Raw genomic sequence first — 23,014 nt, 5'->3', positions numbered from 1 at the left:
CGAGACTTCTATGCGTGTTGTGACAGTCGATTTTCTTATGCAGTAAAATGCTTTGCTCTTTTTTAGCATTTTTTTGTGTTCAGATAATTAATTGCAAATATATTCAGAGTGAAAAAATAAGGTCTACAATGGAAGTCAAATGTTAAAATTAAGACTAGACAAATTGGAGAAACATAAATTAAAAATAGCAACTAAATTAACAGTGGACAGTGTCTTTATTATTTACAGTCTGCAGTGAGAGAGGGGGAAGAAAACATGGCCTTTATATCAGCTTTAGGAAACAGTGAATATCTTTAATGGATCTATTTATAGTTCATAAATCATTTTTCTAGCTCAGAACTAAAATAACCTTCACTGCTGTTTGTAGAGAGGAAGTGCACGTATTGCAGGTATGTATTTTATTCCATTCTTTTAAAACACAATTTAAGTTTATTAAATTAAATTTGATAAAATTAATTCTGATGAAGATTTTCTACTCTGTCCTGCACTGGCCTCAGACCACATCACTATGGTAACAGCAACATTTGTGGTGTGGCTGAAGACAAAAGGGACAAAAGTCGTATAAACACAGCTGAGTCAGACTGACTGATTCATAATATATATATATATTATATTATATAATATATAAGAGTCGTTAACACGTCTTAAAATCATACAACCATACTCTTCGCTAAAAACGTATTGAGTACTGATCAAATCCCAAATGGGAAAATGAACACAAAAACATTGTTACGTGAACGTCTCGGTTTTCCGACGGGCCGTAAAGGCAGCATAGGCTCCTCCTCCGGAAGTCCGGGCGGGAAATTCAGACGATCTCCAAACTGAAATGTGGCAAATATTTCGCTGCTGCTGCTGATTTATACAACACACAACTTACTCCTCATGGATTTTAGCTGGTGAGTTTGTATTTATACATGTGAGCTAACTTTACAGCGGCTAATGTGGTATTAGCGAGGTAAGTGAGGCCAGTATTAACTTGTTAGTTTGACCTGCCGAAGGGAAGACTGTACAGTTAGCTTCACTTAATGTTAGCTTTTAATAAACAGGCTACAATTGTGGATTTTAAAGTGCGTTTATAGGAGTTACAGTAGCTGGCAGTTGTTATTTAGTTGCTATTGTCTGTTTGTTTTAGAGACCACAGCAGAGCTCTGCAACTATGTCCACTAACACCGAGGAAAGGAGCACCTCTTCACCTAGGTCCTTCGGAGAGGTAGGTGGATGAATGAATTTAAATCTCCTGTCACAGACTCATGCTTTCAGTGGGACTCAGGTGTGCCGAGCTAATTAATCAGAAAGCTAAAGCACAGCTGCTCCTGTCTCACCATGTTTTCACGTCCGACCTGTGTTAGAGAGTGTGTGTGTGTTTCTGTCTGTCCTCAGTCTAGGCACCCTGTCCAAAAATGACAATAAGTGGACTAAGATAAAGGATTAAATAATCAATGACCAGGAAAAATAGTTTAAAAAAAAATAAAATAAAATAAAAAATTACATATAAAGCTCAACCCGTTTATAACAGGTGCATGGAAGGAAATGGGCTCTGAAAGGTTGGGTTGGGAGTTGATCAGAAATCAATGAGGAATGACTGAAAAATCACCACTTTGTATTTATGTGAGAGTCTACACTCTTCATGCAGTTTTTAAAATGTCGAGGTGCTACAGAATTTGAAAAGAAAACAACTCTGATTATCACAAAGAATAAACAGAAATATAAAGAATAAAATGTAAAAGTGTGTAATAAGTGTGTAATTTTGTTTTGTTTTTTTTTTGGTTCCTAACTGTAACTCTACTGTGTTGACAGTGCACCTACACAGCTGAGGAGTACCAGGCAGTGCACAACGCTCTGCGTCAGAGGCTCGGACCAGAATACATCAGTACCAGAGCAGCTGGAGGAGGACAGAGGGCAAGTCTTTGTTTTTCTCTCTGCCAGTCTCTGTGACTCTCTCTACAGCTGTGAAGCAAATTTATGCATTTTAGTCATATTGCAGAAGTGTTACAAACATTTGTCTATACAACAGATGTGTTAGTGTGAATTTATATGAATCCAATCCACAAGCAAAATCATGCAGGAATAAAAACTTTGTTGCGATATGGAGTAAAACCAAAAGCTGCATAAGATCACTTGACTGTAAGTCAGCTGGCGCCACTGTCTCTCTGGTTTCAACAGGTGTGCTATGTTGAAGGGCATCGTGTCATCAGCCTGGCTAACGAGATATTTGGATACAATGGCTGGTCTCACTCCATCTCTCAGCAGAATGTCGGTATGACTCATGAAGCTTCTTGTTGCCACAGGATCCTGTTTTAACCCCAAACCACTGTCATGCAGCCAGACTAACAGAAGCTGTGTTTGTGTTTTAACAGACTTTGTAGACCTCATCAATGGGAAATTTTATGTCGGAGTCAGTGCATTTATCAAAGTGCAGCTGAAGGTTAGATCATTGTTTAAAAAAAAAAAAAAAAAAAAAAAGAATGTATGTGATTCCAGCAAAATTTTCACGACAAATCATCCCATCACAACGAATTTCACCAGAAACCCCCAACCCCTCATCGCCCTCTGCTACTCATGTTGTCCACCTTTCCTCCAGGATGGGTCGTTTCATGAGGATGTCGGCTATGGAGTCAGTGAGGGGCTGAAGTCTAAAGCTCTGTCACTGGAAAAGGCGCGAAAGGAGGCTGTCACTGATGGCATGAAGAGAGCACTGAAGTACTGGACTTAACATTTTTTCGTATTGTATGAAGAAAAAATAATCTAGAACAAACAGTTTTTCTAAAATGTATTTGTGTTGTCTTGTTGAGATGCTTTGGTAATGCCCTTGGAAACTGCATCCTGGATAAAGAATACCTCCTGGCCATAAACAAGATCCCCAAACAGGTCAGATGCAGGTTATAAACTTTTAGCATTTAGTGTTTAATTTTCATTTCAGTCTGTGGATGGTGAATCTTGTCACTTCTCCTCCACACAAAGCCTCCTCCTCCTGTCAACCCAGCCCAGACCAAGCGCTCTGAGGGGGAACCCTCAGTGGAGAAGGCCAGGTTCTCCAGTCTGGTCCGAGAGGAGAGGCTTGTATCTGCAGTGGGTCCTCCCAGGATGCCGCTGGAGCCCCGAGTCTTTGACCAGAACCAGAACTGTTCAGAAGTCCACACTCCTAATACTGGCCCTGCTCCCGACAGGAAGAGCGAGAACAAGGGCTCCAGGTGAACATGCCACTTTACATTTCCTCAGCACTTTTGCAACTGCGCATCACCTTCAATCTCAGTTCTCCCGGTCCTCCTCTCAGGCCTGCCATGGACTCAGTGGACATTGTCGGATCTGAACTGCACACAGACCCCAAACAGCTGAGAAAGCTCCGACAGCAGCAGCTGCAACAGAAGTTCAGGAGAGAGATGGAGGCCAAGAAGCTACAGCAAAAACAGGATCAAGTCAAGTCTGAGGGGGCAGAGGTCCCTGTTGGAGGAGCACCCAGTGGAGGTAAAATTAAATAATTCAGGGTGACTTCATTCTGTTTTAAAGCAGCGGTCTCAAACTCAAATGACGTCACACTGGACAGGTTTTACAAGTGGAATACTGCAGATTATTTTTTTCTCCAGCAGTAAATTTCTCCCTTGTACCTACACGATAACTGTCTTGAGCTTCTATAGCTGGACTCACTGGCTTTCTACTTGGAGACATTAGAGAAATAATTACTTATGCAATTCTTGTGAAACTGTCCTTCAGTTTCTAAACCTCAGTTGTAGATTTAGAAATACACGTTATGTGCACCACAGTAAATCTGCCCAGCTATTTACTGATCTTTCAAATTCTAAGGCATTTCAACATGTTAGAATGACAATTAAAAGCACAATAAATATTGAAATAAATAAAAATAGAATGAAATTGATAAAATGAAAACAAAATAGAAAACAATTATAATAGACAAGTTTACAGCTGCAGTCTTTCAAAGCTCAGATTTTGTAGCCTTTCCATAAAATAAAATAATTATTGTAAAATAAAAGACTGACAAATAATATAGAAAATATAAAATAAATTTTTTAATTGATATCGTCTTGTGGGCCAGATTAGTTCCCAGGGCCTGTAGTTTGAGATCGCTAGCTTGAAGAGTCTCAATATTCATGAGGTCATGGTGTTTTCTATGAAGATGTTTCTGTCCCCCAGGTCATGAAGGTGTACATGGGTTGAGTGATGGACACAGGACACCCAGCAGCAGGGATGAGTATTTAGCAGGTGCTGTAACCTACCACCAGAGGGCTCAATAATACAGACAGTGTAGTGAGGAAACCTGCTGTGTCTTCAGCTTTTAGCAGCCGACATTGCTCAGTTCTGCTTCATCTTCCTCTGCAGATGATCCTGAGATGTGGGATTTCACTCTAGATGGGATTGAGGAGCTGGACGTCCCCGCAGATGGGCCATCGTCCAGAGGGCTCAAGCCCAGCACGCCTGGGAATCATCAGATGCAGACGCGCAGTAAGACCCCCCAGAGACCCCCGGGCAAACCTCCAGACGAGGCCCAGTCATACAGCAGGGGACAGGACAGGACTCAGTACAGACCTCAACACCAGAACCAGTATCAGGGGAGACCAGGTGAAGATTCATGAGCAGAGTTGCTCATTTGTCAGTGAGCTGTTAACTAAACTGTGCAGCATGTTATTTATTTCTACTTTTTCAATCTTACAGGTGAAGCCTTCAGTCCGTTCAGACAAGGACAGTACATGAAGAAACGCAGGCTGGACACTTGAGTTCATATCCTCAACACTTTATAGAATCCGGCCGTATGATTTTATTTTTGTTTATAAATACTTTAGTTTGTATACATTTAATGTCATTTGAGGTCATGAATTGCTGCTATGTTTATTTTGAGAAATGTTACCTGGATTTGTAAAAAAAAAAAAAAATAAAGAAACTTAGCACAGAAGTGGGTCAGCTGTAGTTTGTATTTATCTAAAAGCAGTGATCTGTCTTATCAGGCTGCAGTGGTGGGGGGAAAAAACCTTTTGATCATTCTCCTAAAAAAAGATTTCTTGCAATGTACTTTTGTGAACACTATATTTTTAAAAAAGCATACCAACAAACTATTAATAAATAAGACCTCATCTTTGATTCTCACCGATTTAGTCAAATATTTCATGTCAAAGATAAATATGATGGATTTGACACCAAGTTTTCAGGATCTTTAAATAAAATTTGATGAATAAGCTTAACATGGAGTGGTGTGATGAAACAAGAAACACCCAAAATCATCCTGGAGAATCCCGTTCAGTTAATAACAAACTAGTAAATAAAAAGGCAGTCTGGTCATAACATGTTTTAATTACACCAATGAGCATGACAAGTGCTTTAATTGATATTTTTTATTTGTTTTTACATTTTGTACAATGTGAAAAACATACACAAAACAGACACTGAATCACAGGAAGTCTGTATGGAGGGATCCAAAATAAGAATAAAACATATTACTGCGTGTCAGTAGCCTCAAACAGTACTGTATGAAGGTCTGTGATAATTACTGATATCATAGTAGCACATGGACCTTAAGCTTTGTTGTGAGCTTGTGCTGTACAGTGGCCAGTTGTCATTTGTAAGATTAAACACCAGTGAAGCCGACATGCAGAAATCATATGCTGATAGTTTGATATTGTAGTTGTGCCTGTGATACTTGTGAATGACAATTAAACAGACAACACTTTGTGATGAGTCTGAGGAAGGCAAATAATAATAATAAAAAAAAAATCACTAATATACCAATATCAAAAACATTGAAGTCAGTAACAACCCTCATCAGCATGCAAATGTTTCCATTACCCCTCAGTCCTTATAAAACTTTAAACTTTGCATATTCTGCATTGCAGTAACTTAGTTTTTCTCTAGAGAAGTTTAACTATTCATCCAATCTATGAGCAGGCGAAAGAGTCACGACGACAGCATGGCACTCGCGTGAGGTGGTGAGACAGAAGTTGAGCCAGCATGAGAGCATGACAACTTTTAAACCTTTAAACAGCTCACTCGCTGCCTGAACAAGTGCTTCTATGAAATGGTTTAATAATAAATCCACAAAAACAAATGTCAGCGAAAATCAAGTACGCATGAGCCAAATATAAATATACAGCTGATTACACAACCAACACAAATGTAACTGGAGAGAAAAGAACTTTGTTTTTCCCCATATTACTCTGTGCTCTTTGTTCTGCAGTCCTGTGTGTTGTGTTCAACGTTTCAGAGTGTGATATCCTCCGAGTTGGCTGTGTCAGGTCGTGTTTGCGTTGTGTACAGGTTAAGTTAACTGGTTTTCTGCAGTACAGTCACAGCTACAGGAGTAGATGAATCCGGAACTTATCATTAGTGAGGATGCAAGGCACTAAAGTGTTCCTCATGTTTACAGGTTAGAGTGCATGTGCATGTAGAGTGGGTCACCACAAGCATACTCTAGTGACAGAGCGTTATGTGAAAGCATTTACCTCACATCAATATATGTACAATAAAATAGAAAAGGGGGCAGGGCAGTCATAGATCGAAGAGCTTAATAAACCACAGGATTACTCCTGCGTGGTGAGAAGGATACCAATAACAACGACCCTGCAATTGCACTTCTTATATTCCTTTAACTACATGTTGTTTAACAACCTTTAATAATAATTACAGTGAAACAACATCAAAATCTGATGGCTGAATACAGGTCCATAAAGAACATTTGTTTGTTTTATTAAATAACGCATACAAAAACAGACCACAGAAGAGAACCCCAGACACTTGTGATTTGAGACATGACGGCTAAATGTTATGAGAATTGATATTTAATGTGACATGACTTTGCTAACAACCTGTTTACTGTCTGTGTAAACAACTGGGAGAAGTGGGAAAGCTGCATCTCCTCAGAGTCTGAAACCTTCCACTAATAGTACACTAATAAACTGAAACTATTAAATTTTGAACTGCTCATATCTCACAGCTAAGCACTAAGTGAAGTGGTTTAATGTGTCAACTTAGGATTCTTAACAAGATATCATTCTTGTGTAAAATCAAGACAAAAGAAAAATAATTTATCACCCTGCAAACACCCTCTACATAGATTGTGATCTACAGCAGCATCACCTCCTCAGCTTCACTTTAACTCCAAATGGTGGTCAACACCAGGACAACGCTTTTTTATGTGATAGATTCACTGGCTTACATGTCAGATGTGAAAAATAAATCAGTATGACAATAAAGCTATATGATAGAGACAACTGAAATCACAATGACACCAGACTCTCACAGGGACATAAATATGCTAAACATGGAATCATAACTCAGTGAAGAAATATCTATTTACAAGGTCAATGTTTAAATGTGTTTGGGGATTAAGGCCACAGTTACAAGGGACAGTTTATCTACTCTTTGCCATTATTGCATTTTACTTAATAGGTAGCAATTGGGATGTGTTAATATTCCAACCCTGTCCATTACACTCCAGCCTAACTTACTACATCTTTCTTCTCGTCGCTTCACCAGTCACACTTTACTGCTCCATCTGGAACAAACAAAAACTGTCCCACTCCTAGCTTCCACTTTCTGTACACTCACATTCTCCCTCACTCTGAGACAACGAAACCTACCATCCCAAGTCACTCAACCAGGTCAGTGTTTAGTCAGGTGTGTGCACACGTGCGTGTTGTGGTATATTAGTTCAACTTTCTTCAGTGCCAGTTTGGCTTAAATTCAGGACCAGTAAAGATGTCAAATAGAATCTCTCCTACTGTCTCCTTTTCAAAGGAATCACAACATAACAACTTCTGCTCTCAAAAGACTTCTTTGGCTGTTGTTGGTTGCACTTTTGGGTCGTTACATCACCAAACCAACCTGCTCGTCACAGCTCAATTCCACAGCTAATGGCAGGCCAAGTGTGAGATTCTTGTGCTGTGGATGTGTATTGCACTCTCCCTCCAATTGCCAGAAAGATTTTGTTCTGCCTGACAGGACACAGATCAACTCCTAACACATAATGATAAAAGTTGAAATAAAAATAAAAAGCACAATACCCAGCCAGCTAACCCACATACTGCAAAGAGAGCTACTGTTTCTCGATCAACGACCGTCTGCCCTCTCTGCCCTGTGTGGCCCTGTGGTCTCAGCCTTGACCAGGGCTCTGACTGGGCTACGTAGGCCTCAGGTTGGACCCTCCAGGGCTGACTGATTTCTGGGAGGCTGGCGTGGTTCCCATGTGGTAGCCTTGGTGCATGGACACTGAGGCTGTCGTAGGCGGCTGGTACTGTGTTAGTGGCTGTGCAGGGTTAAGCATGCTGACCTGGCATGTGCCTGTGGGTCCTGCCCACTGAGGAGCACTGTATGGCGCTGAGGCATAGCCAAACCCCTGAGCAACTGGGCCCAGGGAACCTTTACGGGGCCCTAGAGGGACAGAGGGATTGGCTGGGTTGGGAAGGTGAGTGGTGGTGGTGGTGGATGTGTTGTTGGAAGGTGTGGGAAGTGTTGGGCAGAGGTAGCCAGGAGCTGAGAATTTACGGCCCATGTTGGCTGGAAGGATTATCTGTCACAGAGAAAAAAAATAAATCTTACTACTGAAAATGCAGCATTATTACAGACAGTAAGTGCTTAGCAAAGATGTAAGTATCTTATGTGATCATACAGTCATAAGATGCTCCAATTGTTCTAAAAGAAAGTACTGAATGCTTACATCATGTCCCAGTGCTGTCTGTGCTCCAGTTTTAGGGCCTCTCTTGCAGTGGGAGAGGCTGATAGCATCTCTGGCCCAGTTATCCACCAGTTGGTGCAGGTCATCAGTAAAGGTGCCTTTGCCCTTCTGGGTGTGAGAGGCAGCAGGAGTGGGTCCAGTCACCTGGGTTAGGGAAGTAGAATGGTTCTGGCATGAACCATTTGTGGAGGTGGTCCCGCTTGATCCTGGGAAACAAGATGAGAGATGACTTGTAAAAGAGGAAATTAATTTAAGAAATAAATTCACGCAACTCACTGTGAAAAGATTAAGTGCTTGCACATACCCGTGGAGCAACTGCTGAGGCTGGGCATAGATGGAGAGGATCGGAGCTGCTGTATGGATGATCTACCAACTGCTTGTGATGCATCGGTTGCTGTTTCTGAGGCCTCTGATGCAGAGGGTGAACTTTGCTTTGGAGGGGACTCTGAACCATGGAGGCTCTGAGCTGAGGCTGGGGATCCTGAACATGCGATCACAGCAAAGAATGAATTTTATATTTAAATATTTGGTAACGCATGTAAATAGAACACAAACTGCAGTATTGACCTAAAAGTTTATATTAAATTTGTCTTGAATGTCAAAAAACCCTAGTGTCCCTACCTGAGTGTATGGGACTGGGCTGTCCACTACTACGAGCAGATTTGTGGCTTTTGCTTTTAAGCCTACGTCGACCTCCAGCCATGGCCACAGCGGGGGAGAAGACTGATGGAGGAGGCTGTTTCCCCATGCGTGTGTATAGAGCCTCTATTTCCTCTTTCTGACGGGTCTGTAAGGCCTGAATTTCTGTCATGTGTCTGTGAGCAGGAGAGGAAAGGCACAAAAACAATCATATTAAAATAGTTCTACTGAGCTGTAAACTAACAGTCATACAGGTAAATAATAGTAGTGTAAAATGAGATTGTAAATGTGTGACATACTTTTCTCTCAGACGGCTTATTTCTTTCTGTAAAGCCTCGTCCTCAGTCTCTGAGTCGTCATCATTGTCACTACTGTAATGGGTATGTGCATTATGCGGATCAGAGGTTGAAGATGAGGGCCCGTTTTGCATACTGGAGCCATGTGAAGGACTGGAGCCTGCTGCTGGAGCTGGGGTCACTGAGGGAAATTAAATACATGAGGGAATTACTGCTATATAGTAGGTGTACCGGAGGACCTCATATGATTAAAAAAAATGTACAAAATGTACTCTGAACAATGTACAAAAAATCTTTGCTTCATGCAAATTTACTGACCAAATCCAAGGATTATCTTCTGATCTGATTGGAATGAATATGATTTTTAAGATCAGTAGCTCGATAAGTCTAGTGAATTTGCAAATGCTATCAAAGCTGTCATTAATAATTCCCACTACAGCCTATGCCAACACAATATATCTAAATATAATGAATGAGGCAGAGGTGCAGATGCCTCCACAGAGACCATAACTTTCTATAAAGACACCTCAGAGTGCAGTAACCCACTTATACCATGGTCACATATCACAGAAAAAAAAGGATGGCTGTGATAAAATGGTCATCCATTTTTAAGATCCTTATTATTCTTCTTTTAGCCAGTTCAGTTACAGTGATAACAGTGAATTAACTCGTAAGACAGTGTGGTATGGTATTCAGTATAGTGCACTATTGTAGGACCCCGTGTAATATATTAGTCCAGTGTGAGGAGGGCTTTAAAATAGTTTACAAAAGCTAGTCTCTATTACTAAGCTTTTATAAATTTACTGTGAACCTGGTGCGCACCTGTGACTGAAAATCTTCCCACTTTAGAGCCAGTTGTGGCATTGCTGCTTGTGGACACTTGGAAGCGCCCAATAGTGGTAGGCTGACTGGCAGGATCAGCAGAGAGAGATGAGGATCCATTTATAGTGTCAGTTTCATGAACTCCTTTGGACAGAGACGATGACCGATGGAGGGTATTTTCTGGACTTGAGGGGGAGGAGGAGGAAGAGGAAGAAGAAGAGGAGGAGGATGAAGTTGTAGAGGACGGCGTGAGAGAGGACGAGGAAACAATACTGGAGGGATCAGGAACACTGCTGGACACACCATCCGTAGCAACGGATACCTGAGAAAGAGGAAGGAGGTAATTTGAATGAATTTGAGGTTTAATCATTTCAGACTGAATTAACCACAATAATTTTTAGATGGGTCTAGAACTTACTTGGAAACGTCCCAGAGTGAAACCTGCTGCTGGAGGCTGGACCCTGTTACCTCCCTGAACCGTCTCTGGGCTCAGAGCTCTCCTCAACTGGGCGTCCAAATTACCCAGGGGTTGCTGTGACTGCAGATTCACACAAACAGGATATAAGGAACAGTCTAAGTAGTACACTCAAAAATTTGTGCTCTTTAAATCTACAGAAGTAATAGAGCATGTATTATTGGGTGACAATGTAGACCTCACCTGATTTGGTCCAGGAAAAGGGGGTACAAGGTCAGTGGGTGGAGTAGCAGCTTGATCAAAACCAGCAGGTAAAGTCTAAAAAGTATAACAAAGAAAGAAGTCAAAATACAAATAACAGCATTCAAGTGCATTTGGGATTGATTATTGGATCCTGCAGGTTTCACTAACCTGCGCCCTGGGCTTAGTTGGAGGGGTATGGGCATGTCCTGCCGGTGTAATACCCTGTCCTGGGGTAGTCGTAGGACCCTGGACTCCTTGGACCCCAGAAGTGAGGGGTAGGTTAGATGGGGGCACTAGGACGGCTCCAGGTGGAGGGGAACAAGTCCCAGTGGGAGGAGAGGAGGTCCCTGTGTTCTGACTGGGATCCACTGATGCTGAGGAGGCAGTGCTCTGGTCTTTAAAGAGGGATCGTAGCTTCTTATCTAGAGCTTGGATGTCATCTCTACCAGCAGTCTTTGTCTGGAGCTCAGCCCCCTCTGACTCCACTGGCTGTGGTTGGACCTGACTCTGATTAGCTGATGAAGTAGGAGGTGGGGGCTGAGCAGAAATGGGAACAGGCTGACACTGGGAGGTTGTATGTTGTGGTGCATGGATGGATGAATTCATAGTCTGAGAGGATGTAACAGCACTATTAAAAGGCTGCTGCTCTGACGCATGGACAGCACCAGTAGTACTGGATGCAACAGAAGAGACAGAGACAGAACTACTGCTCAGCTGAGGCCCAGGTGCTGTGGGGACAGAGGTCTGGGCCGATGGAGGAGAAATGGTAGAAGACAAGGAAGGGATGCTGGCAGCTGGTGGAAGTTGTGAGGGTAGTGTTTCATGGGAAGACTGAGGAGGTGGACTGGGATCATTGATGAGAGGAGCAGAAGTTTGGGACTGAGTGGATATAGGTGGAGGGGAAACCCTTCCAGTTGAGCAAGGTGGTGAGGATGATGCAGTAGATGGGAGAGACACTGTAGGAAAAGTTGTGCTAGTGGTGGAAGCTACAGCTTCTGGAGGAACCACGTTATTGTTAGAGTTTGGGCCAAGTCCAGGCTCAGTAGACGGGACAGTGCCTAGTTCTTGTTCAGCAGCAGGAGGATCAATGGTGCTGCCTCTCTGGACACGGGCTGACTTCATCTTACTGAAAGCCTGCTGGAGGGTCCCAGATGGAGCGGACAGAGAAAGGCCCAATGTCATAGAGGGAGCTAGAAAAAAATAAAAGTAGTGAGTAATTATATGAAAATTATTTCAATTAAATTTGACAAATGAAGAGAAATATGTGATGTGAAAACAGCTTACGTTAACAGCTATGTAAGACTATATAATCAGGCAAAAAAGTTTTTATTTTTCATTATAATTGGTTCAGTGACTTTTTCTCTTTTGGAAAAAATATTATAATAAAATGAAATATGTCATATTTTGAGTGGTGTGTGCGCTACATTATTAATCTTTAGCCACTTTTTAAAAATGATAAATAAATAACACATCTGTAATCTAAGCGGACACAATACAGTGACTTAGAGAATAAAACAAACACTTCTCTCACCAGGGGCGGGCTCATCTCCAAAGGAGGTATTAGCTGAAGAAGCTCCAAAGAACTGCTCTTTAAGACGCGACTCTGGCACTGGGCTGACAATGAACCTTCGTCCTGCTGAATGCACCACCTGGCTTGTTGTACTGGGGGAAATACCTGACAGAAAGGTTCAAAAGAAAGGTCAGATATGACACAGGAATTAGACAGTTAACACTGTATTTTTGGCTATAGTTTGCTAACCTGGCAGCATGGGAACAGAAAGCTCAGGCTGTTGTTGGAGATCACTCATCTGAAAAGATGAGATGAGATAAAATGTAGGTCATAACCTCTTCAGGTTCAGTGGGCATGGATCAAAATAGTCATAACTGTCATCTGGCTAAGGTGATGTGGACTAAAGAAATACCTGAGGAAAGCCTTCCTTCATCCCCTCTCCTTTTTCATCTGCCATTTCTATGACTTCACGGACCTGCTCGATGAAGGACTCCCGCTCACTCTCCAAGATAAACTCACTCACAACCTGAAACAGAGAGCAAAAAAGTTCAACAACTGTACTTTACAACTATATATACATTCCATGGAATGGCTTCATATTTGTCATGGTCATCGTCAGTGGCTGAGGCAGCAGATATTGAAAAGGAAAAACAACAGCAACATTAACTTAATGTGTCTTATGCTGTTGTTTTTTGATCCGTTACAGTGGATTAATTAACATTGGCAGTTCCCATTTAAATGGGATTTTGTATACGGAAGCCATGCGGAACCATATACTATATGTGAATATACAGCATGTATTATATGTGTATAAATGTTTAGTGGCAAAAATTAGTGAACCACAACTACCATGATCTGTGCAATCTCCTCTGGATTATCACCATCAAGGTCAAATTTGAAGGTCACCATCTTCCTGTTGTGTGTTTCCAGCTGGCATTCTGCTACTCTGTCACCCACATTAGAGATCTGCAAGACATTCATTTAATTCATTTTCTGTTACGCAACAAAGATCTTAAGAAAGAATCTCAATCTCATCAAGTCACAGCCGTACACTGAGAACATTTAGCTTGGCCTTTGCAGTCTTCTCATGGCGAGAGCGGCTGCGTACGGATCGCCTCTGGTGGCGCTTCAGTGAGCGTCCCTCATGGCGACCTCCTGACGTAGAACTTCCATCATTGCCATCACTAAGACCTGAAGCTGCATCTGACAGGCAGCTGTAAGAGACATAAGTCCATGAGAGGGTGAGAGAGATTGCACACGTTGTATGGTGCTAAAAAAAAAAAAAAAACGTCCTTTTTAAAAATAAAACCAAATTACTTCCTTCTCACCTTTCTACAGATGGTGGAACCAGAGCTGCAGATCCTGCTGGCTGCTCCACTGGTGTTGAGTGAGGAACACTCACAGGGGCCTGAATTAAAAAAAAAAAATAATTCAGAGATCAAGTGCTTAATGTCAAAAGCAAATCTCAAAATTGAAAATCCTTGTTTGTGCACTATTTTGAAATTATTTATACAAACGACGGAAACTAATGATTATTTAAATGTTGATCCTATTCATTCATTAAATCTATTTTGCCCATTTATGCTCACTATTGACAGCAAATGTAATGATTTACACCATAGCATCCACCAGATGGAGCTGTTTAACCTGGTGAAATTTGCTGCATCTGGGTACTGCAAAGGACGCCATTATTCAGCTCTCAGGCAGAGTGCAAATATTGCTGTGCAGTGGAGTTTTCATTCCATTCCCTTCAGTGTGGCCATTTTCCTCTGCTGTGCTTATTTGAATATTAGTTATGTTTACAGAGGTTACTGCTGTTCTATCAATTTCCAGTTCAAGCCCTGTTGGTGATTATAATACTGTGATTTCTTTCAACTGTGAAACTGTTACTGTTTTCATGGAGGAATTTAAACTCCAAGTGAAATTTGTGAGCTATGAAATTGTATATATTGCCTTATGGTCATATGGGCATTTAACTTGATATAGACATAAAAATCGAGATATATAAAAAAAAATATTTGAGCTTATACTACCCTCCTTATCTTACTCATGTTTACTGATCCCCTATAATAGGCTTTATGTATGTATGTAAGTATGTATTTATTCAATTTAACATAAATTTACTAAAATTATGTAAACTGTGCACCATAAACATACCTCAGGAAGAGAAACTGTAAAAGGAAGTGTGAACCACATAATTTACACCTAACTCACATACACCCACACAAACTAGTTTGGTGCTCTGTAGAGTACCTGCAGAACAGAGAGGCATGAGGCCTGATAGAGGAAGTACAGATGCTCTGCATTCAGTGGAGGAGACAGGAGAGGACTTGGATCATTGGCCCAAGACTAGGAGTCATGCAGGAATAAGCAGCATGCAGAGAAGCAAGAGTGGAGGGAAAAAAAAGGGGACCGATGCAGTAAGAGAGTTGTGTGTTCAGAGAAAAAAGAAAAAAGATTAAGAAAAAATGCAAACACAAAAATGGACAGCATGAAATTCATACTGTAGTATGGTCAAGCGACAGTGGAAATAATTAGTTAAAAATCTAAATGTCAGTTGCTGTCTTAAAGCAAGAGCAGAGAAATTTGGATTTTAAGTATGAGCAGAGGAGGTGTGTGTGTCACCTGTAGCTGCTGAGCTCCAGTCTGTGCCTGTGGAAGAGTGGAGCTCTGAAGAGTAGAGCTGCTCTCCGGCTGCTGCTGCTGGGGGGCAGATGACTGAGAGGATGGGGGCATCATCTTTTGCTGGGTGGGAATCTATAAGAATAGAAAGGGCAAAGATGGAATGGCAGAAATAGGAATTAAATCAGAGAGGTATGATGTTTACATAAAAACTGACACACATTCACTGTGGCATTTAAGCTACTTCCTGAAATCTGGTTTCCTTCTAATCTTAATCTTTTTTTTCCTTTGACTCTATTCCACAGCCACTTGCACTTACCCATTGGATAACACAGCTGCATAAATCAGACCATTTGTTTATATGACAGCGCGGAGTGTCAAAGTATTGATCGGTAAACATTTAATGTCAACTCTACATAAATTCCTTTCTTTACACCGTACTACAACTGAGTGAAAACTTACCAAAGATCTGTAAAACCTGACCACAAAGGCTGAGTCTGCCATGCAGACCAATAGAGCCATTAAATTTATTTTGTTTCCCAGAACATATTATCGGAATGGCTGTCGGAGTATTTATAAGCGGTAACAGGAAAATGGGACATTTTATCTACCTGAGGGGGGAGCGATGGTTGGTAGTAAACTCCGTACTATAAGAAACAAAAATAACACAGGGTAAGAGCAGGAAACCTGAGAATAAAAGTAAAGGTAAACTAGTGAAAACTCTGGGATTTGGAACACTTAACAATTTTCAATGCAGCTGCCTCATGCAGAGATTATACACTCATCGGCCACTTTATTAGGTACACCTGTTCAAGTGCTCATTATTGCAAATATCTAATCAGCCAATCACATGGCAGCAACTCAATGCATTTAGGCATGTAAGCATGGTCAGAATGACCTGCTGAAGTTCAAACTGAGCATCAATGGGGAAGAAAGGTGATTTAAGTAACTTTGAACATGACATGGTTGTTAGGGCCAGGCGGGATGGTATAAATATTTCAGAAACTGGTAAAAGAGAAAATATCGGCAGTTCTCTGGGTGAAAATGCCTTGTTGATGCCAGAGGTCAGAGGAGAATGGCCAGACTTCTTTGAGCTGATAGGAAGGAAACAGTAACTCAAATAACCACTCGCTACAACCAAGGTATGCAGAAGAGCATCTCTCAATGCACAACACGTCGAAACTTGAAGCAGATGGGCTACAGCAGCAGAAGAGCACACCAGGTGCCTCTCCTGTCAGCGTAGAACAGGAAACTGAGGCTACAGTTCACACGGGCACACCAAAATTGGACAATAGAAGATTGGAAAAACATTGCCTGGTCTGATGAGTCTTTCTGCGGCAACATTCGGATGCTAGGGTCAGAATTTGGTGTCAACAACATGAATGCATGGATCCATCCTGCCTTGTATCAACTGTTCAGGCTGGTGGTGGTGGTGTAACAGTGTGGGGAATATTTTCTTGGCACGCTTTGGGCCCCTTAGTACCAACTGAGCATCATTTAAATGCCACAGCCTACCCGAGTATTGTTGCTGACCATGTCCATCCCTTTATGATCACAGTGTACTCATCTTCTGATGGCTGCTTCCAGCAGGATAACGCACCATGTCACAGAGCTCAAATCATTTCAAGCATTTACTGTACTCAAATGGCCTCCAGTAACCAGATCTCAATCCAATAGAGAACTTTTCAGATGTGGTGGAATGGGAGATTCGCATCATAGATGTGCAGATGACAAATCTGCAGCAACTGTGTGATGCTATCATGTCAATATGCACCAAAATCACTAAAGAATGTTTCCAACACCTTGTTGAATCTATGCCACGAAGAATTAAGGCAGTTCTGAAAGCAAAAGGGGGTCCGACCCGGTACAAGCAAGATGTACCTAATTAAGTGGGCAGTGAGTGTAGGTCTTATAGGTTTATTTAACACCCCCTCAAAATCATGTTTTTGCTGACCTACAGTTGTTGAGAGTGTAGAGTTCACATTTAGTGCCGTTATATAGAAGGGTACTTAGGGTGTGATCAGTACATTCTGACATTACTGTAAGCTATGTTGTTAGCTGCAAAAGATTTGAAAATTTTTAACCTGAGGTCAGTGAAATAATGCTTTTCAGGCGGTGTTAAGCTGATCTTTAAAAGATCATTAAGACATGCAGTACAACATTTACCTGTGAAGGTGCCCCTGTAATAGACTGGCTTGTGGGTGCAACAGGAACAACTTCAGGCTGGACACTTTGTATCTGGGGCTGAACCTTGCACACCACAGAGAGAAAATAGCAGCACATGTGGAGAAAATAAAGCAAAGAAGAAAATAAAGTGATTAGAGAGTTAAATTCTGTGAGCAAAGATATATAGTCCAAGTGGTACACATAGGGTCAAAATTATTGGCCCCCTTTATAAAATCATCATCATTTTACTGATGTGCTGAATTGAAACAAGAAAAAACAAAAATGACAAGGCCAAAATTATTAGCCCTATGACAATGAATAGTCAATAGTATAACCTTTATAAATAACAACTGACAACAACCTTTTATGGTAGTTCTTAACTAGGTTGGCACATGTCTCGTGAGGGATCTTAGCCCATTCTTCCATGGCAAAAAAGTTCCAGCTCATCCAAATTGCATGGTTTTCGAGCATGGACATGAACCTTGAGCTGCCACCACAGGTTCTCAATAGGATTGAGATCTGGGCTCTGAGAGGGCCACTTACTGTTCTTCAAAAAGGTTTGGACCAACTTAGATGTATGTTCCAGGTCATTGTCTTTCTGTAAGACCCAGAGGTGACTTAAAGCAAGAGAGGCAGCAGATTTCTTTACATTATTCTTCAAAATGTCAACATAATCTTATTTTTTCACGATTGCATGCACCCGAACAAGGTTCCCTGTGCCTGAGGCAGCAAAACAGCCCCACAGCATTATGCTCCACCTTCATGTTTTACTGGGGGAACTGTGATTTTAGGGTTGAAGGCGGCTTCCCTCCTTCGCCAAATAAAAACATCAAGTCCAGAAGTCCAATTCAGCAAATATCATCTTTGCTGAGATCTGGGGATTCTTGTTGACGTCTCTTACTATTTTCCTCTCCAAAGTTTTGGAGATTTTGCGCTTTCAACCATGCCCAGGTTTGTTTTTAACAGTTTGTCTCCTTGTGCTTTGCAATGATGCAACGCACAGCTTTTCGAGACACTGCAAAATGCTTGGAGAAGGCAGAATACCCTTCCTCCTTGAGATGAGCATCCACTATCTTCTTCCAGACTGATTTCTTTACTTTTTGGCATGATGAAATTATTTCTTACTTCTTACCAGGAGTAGTCCCTCTCAATCAAGTGTTCAAATGCCACTAGCCCTGTTCACTGGAGCCCCTTAAGTAGATTTCAGTGCTGATTGATTGCTCAGGTGTGGTTTGAAAGCAAAAACAAATATCACATGGGGGCTAATAATTTTGACCCGCTCAATTTTCACTACATTTGGTATAAAGCAAACCTGAAGATTTATTTTACATTCCCAAATGTACTAAATAGAGGACTTAACACTGATGAAAGTTTGACTATGCACAGTTTTATGAATGATGCAAACATTGGGCAGAATTTTAGGGAAATGTTCCATAGTTCATTGGGGGCTAATAATTTTGACCTTAGCTGTACATGTGGTAATGCTGAGGTAAAGTTACCACTCAGCGACCAAGACCCTAGGTTCAGTTTTTTGAACATGTCTCTTGGTGGGAAGTGGATAAGTGTGGAAGTGGTAAAACATATAAAAATCTAGACTGTATGTTTTAATTTTTTTTAATATATACCTAATTCTGAGGAGCACATTCCGCAGGTATGCTACAAAACATCTGATTATTTTCAATACACAAGATTATGTCCCATTTAATATATGACTCACCATTGACAGCTGTTGCTGTTGCATTTGGTCATTTTGTGTTTGTGGACATGACAGGGTGACATGACATGAAGTGGAGCTGTAGGACATTCCTGGCTGAGGAGGCTGGGCCTCGGGAAGGATGGAGGGACCTGGTAGTCTGTCTCCCACGTGACCTGCTGTAGGAGGAGGAAATGAAGGTTTAATTTATGACAAGACTCTAAATGCACTCACCTTCAAAAATCAACAGATTTTATTATATAATGGGCTGTAGGTGCATTTGACCATAAATCATCTTTGACACACACCTCCTCCAGTGTGCTGTAGCTGTTGGTGTTGGTCAGTTTCAGGATCCTCTGACTCTGGCTGGATGGTGGCCACACTCTGACCGTGAACTGGGACTTGCCCAGTTGACTGAGGGACATAAGGCGCACCCTGTACCATGCCAGTCAGTTGGGTTGGTTGAGAAGTGTTGTAGTTAGAGCTCTGAAGGCTCTGCTGAGATGTAGGCTGGACAGACATTTGTGTGCTGTGTTGGTTTGGTTGTGAAGGGACATAAGAAGGAGGCTGTGGCATTGGGTGGGACTGAGGCAACTCAGCGCTAGATTGTTGGCCTGGTTGCTGTGCTGGCAGTAATTGACTCTGCAGCTCTTCTTCAAGCCTTCTCTTCTCCTGATCTTCTCTGACCTTCAAGACAGTCAGCACCAAATGTGTTAATATCTCTCAAGAGACCATTAATGGGCAACACTTGAATATCACAGAACAATTATAAACATCCTGTGACTGAAACATTAATTCAAGCAAAGTACTTAAGCAAATAGTAAAAATAAATAACACAAAATGCACTATGGTCAGTATGGCCACACCTGCTGCCGCTGTGCTCTCTTGCGACTAATTAGAGACACCCTGTCCTTTATGGCCTTCGCAATGGTCTTGTGGTCACCTTCAAACACATAACCAGACTCAACCTACAGCACAAAGATATAAGGTAGAATTCAGCAATGAATATTTCAATAGATAGTGATGAAAACATTTAAAACTCATTTTCTCGTTTCATTTGTCAAGCAGTGTTTATGAGTGACAGTATTAATGAGATGTTGATATTTGTGTTTAGGACATTAAAAGTTCACTTCACCATTTCCTGAGCCACATCCTCTGGGACGTCTTTGTTGAGGTCAAAAGAAAACTCAATAGCTTCGTTGTCTTTGTATTTTCCCTTGAGTTTCTTTATATCCTCAATTCTCAGCCACAGCTTAATAGCCTCCATCTCTCCATCATCCTCTTCTGCCAGCTCCACACGCACCCCTGTGTCCTCCTGGAAGAAGGCATGGTTCAGAAGGTCCTTGATTGAGTACCTAAATAGAGAAGACAAACAGTGAGCAAATGTTTTCCTGGAGACCTCTACTACCCTCAACTTGTTATATGTGCTCTTTAAGTTAGAAACCTTTCATCCTTGTTCTGGCGAATACATCCCTCGATGATCTCCTTCACTTCAGGAATGGCCACCTTGTCGAAGCTGCCCGGCTTCACGCCCTATGGGAAACACAAAATGCTGAATGAGAATGGTCACCTTCTCATTTGACCTTTTCTTGTTTTGGATACTACCCCATATCTTGTCTTTATTAGCTCATAGACCCTAAATTAGTACCACTAAAACATCTGTCAGATCTCAGATGACTAAAATAATTGCAACCTTAAATCAACTCTCTTTCAGTTTTGTGTCGGAATACATCTCAAAACTCACAGTATGAAATGCAGGAGGTTGCTTCTAAGAAACATAATCTCCACACAAATCCTTTCAAACAATATTAAAAGGATGCTATGCGTTCTGTCTGTTGGCACTTGAATATTGTAAAATGTCAAGTGATGGAAAAGGGAGGGTGTAAGTTGGTGTAGGACAGCTGATGAGAGGTGACGATTTGAGCCAATAGCAACAGGAAACTGCCTGGTGCTACAGGAAAACGGATGATGATGAATGGATGAGAGCTGAACAGCTGAGCTGAAATGACAAAATAGGAAGAACAACAGCCCATCTCTCAAAGGAATACTACTGTAAAAACAGAGGATGTTACACTGCCTAAATGTAGGCTTACCAACACAATAGTACTTTGTTTCTCAACCGAGGCTAGTTTGTTTGGTGCTCTGCAGCATGAGCTATTTGTGGCTCATTAAGAGCTAAGAACTCAATACTTTGCACTAGGGTAAATAAAAAATGCTCTGTTGAATCACGTAGCACAGACTTCAGTATTTGTGCTTTGCAGTTAATGATAAACTGAGGGTAGTGGTAAAGATCTCAAGGCACTTTTTAGATAGCAGTCTAGGAACAAGTTCAACCTTGATAACCTATGAGACTTGTAATTGCATGACTCATGTGCATGAATCATATTAGTGACTAGGTATTTCAAAAGTAAGCCAGTATGAACTATGAATAAGACTAAAGATATGTGTTTTTATGACAGTTACTGCCATCATCACAAGACTTAAATATTACCCCTGAAGAAAACAGCAGGACTGTGCTTGTTCTGGAGCTTATCAATCATCCACGCCTCAGGTCTACATGCTTAACCAACATACTTCAACATAATCCAGAGGGAAAGAAAGGAAGAAAAAGAAAAACAGCATGAGGTGAAGTAAAGGGGCTTATTGGTGTAATAGATAACATGGTTTCTCTTGGAGGTTTTCAAAGTTTGTGGGTTCTTGAAACAGGGCAAAGGGAAAATCATCAGGGAGATACAGGAACACACTCAAGAGGTGAAATACAATACTAGAAGATAGAAATGTCAGATAAGCTTGATACAGAGGTGACAGCAGGAATATTAAATTATTCCAGAATGCGACACTAGCCTTCTTGGCACATAGGAAGAGGTGAAGGCAGGGCAGGGGGGTGTCATGGATGGTTGAAAAGAAGACTTACGCTGGTAACTCTGCGGTAGATCTGTGCAGCATTCTGGCACTCTGAGTAAGGGTACTCTGAGGTGGCCATCTCCAGCATGCACATTCCAAAGGCATACACATCCACTGACTCGTCGTACTTCTCCTCATACATCTCAGGCGCCATGAACTCAGGGGTACCTTAAATCAAAACAACTATTCAGAACTCTCGAACTCCCTTACTGATTGAGTGGGGTTCTCACAACCCATTGCCCCTCTGCTCCTCTAACCCGCGAGGGGTTGAGGAAGAGGAGGATGAGAAGAGTGTCCAGCCTGTTGACATCTCCTGGAGTAGAACCTGTGAGGTGAAAGTTGGAAGAGAGAGAAAAAAAAGAAAAGGGGAAGGAAAGCAAAAAAGAGACAGAAAACAAAAAAGGAAGGAGAAGCTGGGCTCAGTTAGACTGCAGAGAAGAAGGCACGTGTTTGTCTGTGTAAGACCTTAACATGTTACAATGTAAGAATGTGACTGAGGTTACCAATGTGCAGACCACACTTGTTAGCCAAAATAAATGTTATTCACACTGTTCAAAAATTAGCTTTAGTATTAGGCACTTGAGAATGATACCCAGGCCAGAATACAGTGTGATTTGTTCCAAAGGGCTGCCAATGATCTCTGTAAGAGAAATATGACTAGCTATGGAAATAACTTTTGTCAAGACCTTACCTTTCAACCACATTAACATTGCCCTCTATAATAGACTCACCTTTCGAAGACTGACTTACCATCTCCTCTTGACCTGCAGGAAGAAACTGTTATGGTCAAGGCTGAGAGAAGCAGATCCCATAGCTAGTTACTGTGCTGAGCAGTGTGTCCCTGCACATTAGCCTTGTTCAGTTAATTGATAATTTTACATTCAATACGAGGTCTTACACAGAAAAACTGATTTGGTTATTTGAGTGTAATTGTTTTTGATATTGATGTGTGTTACAGCACACTGTCACACTTACCAGGCCCATAAAAGTTCATACTTACTCATTGACCAGCAGTACCCTATTCATT

At 41.5% G+C, this 23,014-nt stretch overlaps 2 protein-coding genes across 12 annotated transcripts in view; one reads left to right on the top strand and one right to left on the bottom strand.

Annotated features, from left to right (window-relative positions):
- The first annotated feature begins 741 nt into the window (after positions 1-741).
- On the top strand, positions 742-4,906 carry rad52 (RAD52 homolog, DNA repair protein). 5 transcript variants are annotated; one of them, XM_071501931.1, is made up of 12 exons: positions 742-896; positions 1,133-1,210; positions 1,798-1,899; positions 2,164-2,257; positions 2,358-2,425; positions 2,582-2,700; positions 2,793-2,868; positions 2,962-3,191; positions 3,275-3,465; positions 4,150-4,218; positions 4,336-4,575; positions 4,669-4,906. In XM_071501931.1, the coding sequence occupies exons 2-12, from the start codon at positions 1,157-1,159 to the stop codon at positions 4,728-4,730; spliced, it is 1,305 nt and encodes a 434-aa protein (XP_071358032.1). In that variant the 5' UTR covers positions 742-896; positions 1,133-1,156; the 3' UTR covers positions 4,731-4,906. The 5 variants fall into 5 exon arrangements, with proteins under 5 accessions (XP_071358032.1, XP_071358014.1, XP_071358050.1 ...); XM_071501913.1 differs by having other exon boundaries at positions 3,254-3,465; XM_071501924.1 differs by having other exon boundaries at positions 886-955; positions 3,254-3,465.
- Positions 4,907-5,327: 421 nt separating this feature from the next.
- The window catches only part of LOC139634974 (serine/threonine-protein kinase WNK1-like), a 29,561-nt gene continuing 11,874 nt past the window's right edge, over positions 5,328-23,014 (bottom strand). For 5 of the 7 annotated variants that reach the window (XM_071501831.1, XM_071501812.1, XM_071501822.1 and 2 more), the window contains 24 exons: positions 21,998-22,155; positions 20,528-20,616; positions 20,219-20,438; positions 19,950-20,051; positions 19,392-19,770; positions 19,108-19,262; positions 17,391-17,474; positions 15,836-15,871; positions 15,228-15,359; positions 13,931-14,010; positions 13,654-13,816; positions 13,452-13,568; positions 13,015-13,128; positions 12,852-12,900; positions 12,624-12,767; positions 11,261-12,282; positions 11,093-11,167; positions 10,853-10,972; positions 10,435-10,756; positions 9,616-9,793; positions 9,299-9,492; positions 8,982-9,158; positions 8,660-8,883; positions 5,328-8,512 (listed from right to left, as the gene is read on the bottom strand). In XM_071501831.1, coding sequence (XP_071357932.1) covers positions 8,123-8,512; positions 8,660-8,883; positions 8,982-9,158; positions 9,299-9,492; positions 9,616-9,793; positions 10,435-10,756; positions 10,853-10,972; positions 11,093-11,167; positions 11,261-12,282; positions 12,624-12,767; positions 12,852-12,900; positions 13,015-13,128; positions 13,452-13,568; positions 13,654-13,816; positions 13,931-14,010; positions 15,228-15,359; positions 15,836-15,871; positions 17,391-17,474; positions 19,108-19,262; positions 19,392-19,770; positions 19,950-20,051; positions 20,219-20,438; positions 20,528-20,616; positions 21,998-22,155 — 4,724 coding nt within the window. In that variant the 3' untranslated portion in view covers positions 5,328-8,122. The remainder of the gene's footprint in view (positions 8,513-8,659; positions 8,884-8,981; positions 9,159-9,298; positions 9,493-9,615; positions 9,794-10,434; positions 10,757-10,852; positions 10,973-11,092; positions 11,168-11,260; positions 12,283-12,623; positions 12,768-12,851; positions 12,901-13,014; positions 13,129-13,451; positions 13,569-13,653; positions 13,817-13,930; positions 14,011-15,227; positions 15,360-15,835; positions 15,872-17,390; positions 17,475-19,107; positions 19,263-19,391; positions 19,771-19,949; positions 20,052-20,218; positions 20,439-20,527; positions 20,617-21,997; positions 22,156-23,014) is intronic. The other 2 variants (XM_071501857.1, XM_071501865.1) reach the window with 2 other exon arrangements.

This window comes from Trachinotus anak, unplaced genomic scaffold (genome assembly GCF_046630095.1).
Source record: "Trachinotus anak isolate AG129_WGS33_773 ecotype Australia unplaced genomic scaffold, CSIRO_AGI_Tana_v1 ptg000002l, whole genome shotgun sequence".
Taxonomy (NCBI): Eukaryota; Metazoa; Chordata; class Actinopteri; order Carangiformes; family Carangidae; genus Trachinotus; species Trachinotus anak.
The sequence above is the reverse complement of the archived record's forward strand: the minus strand, read 5'-3'. Positions and strand labels throughout refer to the sequence as shown.